We start from the raw sequence: 2,969 nt of genomic DNA, 5'->3' as shown, positions 1-2,969 counted from the left end.
AAAGATATATAATACATACATAAAATATATATGTAATTCTTAAGAAAATAATTTACATATTTAGATAAATAGTATTGTAAAATGGTATTATAAGTTGAAACACATTTTTTATTTTAAATGTGTACACAAATATATTTTTATTTTTCGTTTAGCTTTTGAAATTAAAAAATTCCATATAATAGTTCTTATAAAAACAGTATGTTTTAGTGTGAAAGTTTTAGTGTGAAAGTTTTAATAATAACGAAATAACTTTCCATACTGTACTGTTACGTACGGTATCGGTAAACGGATCGTGGGTTGGTGCCCATGGAGCGCTGAACGCTCTGCTCGCTGAAATGCGGGAATATTCAAATAAAACTTAGCAGATTTTCGTTGCAACTGGTAGTTTTAAATTGTAAAACTGTTTCGAGATCCTTTAAGGATTCACGAATTATCAAGACTCAAGATACAGAAATGAATGAAAGAATTGGGAAGTTTTCTAGGACGCAAGGTCTCTCTTCTTGTTCTTCTCCCAGAATTTGGATCCTCCCCTAGTCCTCCTTTCAGATCCTGGTGGCCTAATCAAGTGATAGTTTCCACCCCATAGATCGACGCTTCTTCTCTTACACTTACTCCACCCCGATCCTTCGTTAGTGGATGGTAGTGGTAGCGCTTTGTAGGTGTGGTAGCGCTCTGTAGGTAGTGGTGAAAACGCAACGCGAATGTAACCGCCAACGTGATGTGCACGTGCAAGGGAAAGTGTGCACATAGCGATTCGCGCGAGAATTAGCCCTTGTCAATATTTATGGCACTCTTAGTGTTTTACTTAGTTAGTTGACTCGGCTGGATATCGTTGAGATACAAAACAGAATGAAAAGCGCGTATATACATATATACATTTCTGAGTCCTGAACAAACATTCTGTCGAGAAAGTCTACGTGATTTAAACTTAAACTCTCAATTGGTTACAGTTCTTGAATACAATCTTTCGACTACAATAACAAAGCATTTCCGTTCCGAGTTCTAACTTTCCCATCGCCATACCACGCATCTAACTCTTAGACGATTTCTAGATACAGTCTATCTTTTTGAAACATACATTATTGACAATTCAAATTGCGCTATAGTCATGCGTGCCGATCTCTATGTAGATTAAGACCACCTTAAAGCTATATTCACGAGCATGCACGACGAGTGATTAGAACTACGTTCACGCGATAAAGTACCAGGGCCTATGTAAATAGAATTTGAGATTTTCGGCAATACTGAAAATATTAAAAAATTTCAATTACTGTTAAAAATAATTTAGATGAAAATTAACAAGAGGACGAAAGAAATATATGTACAACATTTCTATTTATACAACAGCTAGAGTATACATTTTCATGCTTAAGCGGAAGGTTTATTGTGTGTGTGAAACATAACCATATATTTCGTTAAGCCGATCTAGCTGAATGGAAGCCTGTGTATTTTAAAGTTTATTTTACTGTACTATTAATTGAATAATAGCTTTAAAATGTTAATATTCAATTATGTAATACACAATGCAACACATGTTTTATGTACATTAAGAAAATTAAACAAATTATGTTTCTCAATTTTTAAATCGAAAATACATAATAAAAATTGTGCTAGTTATACAGAACCTCATATAATATCACAAAATAGGCCATGGAAAGTATTATTTTTTGGTACAGATGAATTTGCAGTAGAAAGTTTAAAAACGTTGCATAAAAAATAGTAAGAGAAGTGCTATTGTTCTACTGTGCATTAATCTCCAATTGTTTTAAGTAAGTTTAAATATATGTATTCTCTTGCATAGTGATTCAAAAGTTTTGCAGCGACTAGAGGTTGTTACTACAGATAAAAAAAAGGAAACTCCTGTTATGAAATATGCAAAACAAAATAAACTTATAGTACATAAATGGCCAATTGAAATTAATGTATCTGAGTTTCATATTGGAATACTTGTCTCATTTGGACATTTAATTCCATCTAAAATCATAAATGCATTTCCTTTGTGAGTTACTCTTTCTAATAATGCCTTTGAATGATTTAATATTTACAAATATACTTTATGAACATTATATGCATTTAGGCACATTATTTTATAGAGGTATATTAAATGTGCATGGCAGTTTATTACCTAGATGGAGAGGAGCAGCACCAATAATTCATACATTAATAAGTGGAGATTCACAAACTGGCATTACAATAATGAAAATAAAACCAAAAAAGTAAAATTTATTACCATTTCATTACAAATATAACTTCAACTGTTTCCATACTTGAAAGACTTAATATACAATATGTTTATTGTATATAAAGTGATTAGAATAAAAATTTTTATAAAGCTATATATATTTTAAGATGAAAGTTAATCATATTGTATCAACAACAAAAGTATGCTTTGGCAAATATTAGTTGATGTTACTTAAGTTAAATGCTTTTTAGGTTTGATATAGGAGAAATAGTATTGCAAAAGCAAATAGATATTGATGAACATGAAACATTACCAGAATTGCACATGAAATTAGCAAAACTTGGAGCAAATCTTTTAGGAGAAACATTTGAGAACTTGTTAGAATTATTACAATCTGCAAAACCTCAAAATGAAACAAATGTAACATATGGTGAATATATATTTCAGTTGTTAAAAAATTACCTAATTAACAATTCAAACATTGCAAATTCCTAATTAATATTGTACCTTTAGCACCAAAAGTAACATCAAAATCATCTTTAATTAATTGGAATGAAATGTCTGCAACAATTATTTATAATTTATACCGTGCTCTTCTGGGATTATATCCTTTAACTACAACATGCCAAAATGCAAAAATTAAATTATTTGATATTCAGAAATTTGAACCAGCTTCAATTGGTACAAAATTTGAAGGAGAAATACCAGGTAGAAATGCAATTTTATATACATTCTTCAATAATAATAATAAAAAAAAAAAAATTGAAAATAAATATTTTTCTTATTT

General features: G+C 30.1%; 1 protein-coding gene across 1 annotated transcript in view; it reads left to right on the top strand.

Annotated features, from left to right (window-relative positions):
* Positions 1-1,591: 1,591 nt before the first annotated feature.
* Positions 1,592-2,969, top strand: part of LOC108573030 (methionyl-tRNA formyltransferase, mitochondrial) — a gene marked incomplete at its 5' end in the record, with an annotated part of 1,952 nt that continues 574 nt past the window's right edge. The window contains 5 exons of the mRNA XM_017935385.1: positions 1,592-1,719; positions 1,802-1,999; positions 2,094-2,216; positions 2,434-2,612; positions 2,696-2,890. Of these exons, the coding sequence (XP_017790874.1) occupies positions 1,592-1,719; positions 1,802-1,999; positions 2,094-2,216; positions 2,434-2,612; positions 2,696-2,890 (823 nt within the window). The remainder of the gene's footprint in view (positions 1,720-1,801; positions 2,000-2,093; positions 2,217-2,433; positions 2,613-2,695; positions 2,891-2,969) is intronic.

This window comes from Habropoda laboriosa, unplaced genomic scaffold, assembly GCF_001263275.1.
Source record: "Habropoda laboriosa isolate 0110345459 unplaced genomic scaffold, ASM126327v1 scaffold89, whole genome shotgun sequence".
In the NCBI taxonomy this organism is placed as follows: domain Eukaryota; kingdom Metazoa; phylum Arthropoda; class Insecta; order Hymenoptera; family Apidae; genus Habropoda; species Habropoda laboriosa.
The sequence above is the reverse complement of the archived record's forward strand: the minus strand, read 5'-3'. Positions and strand labels throughout refer to the sequence as shown.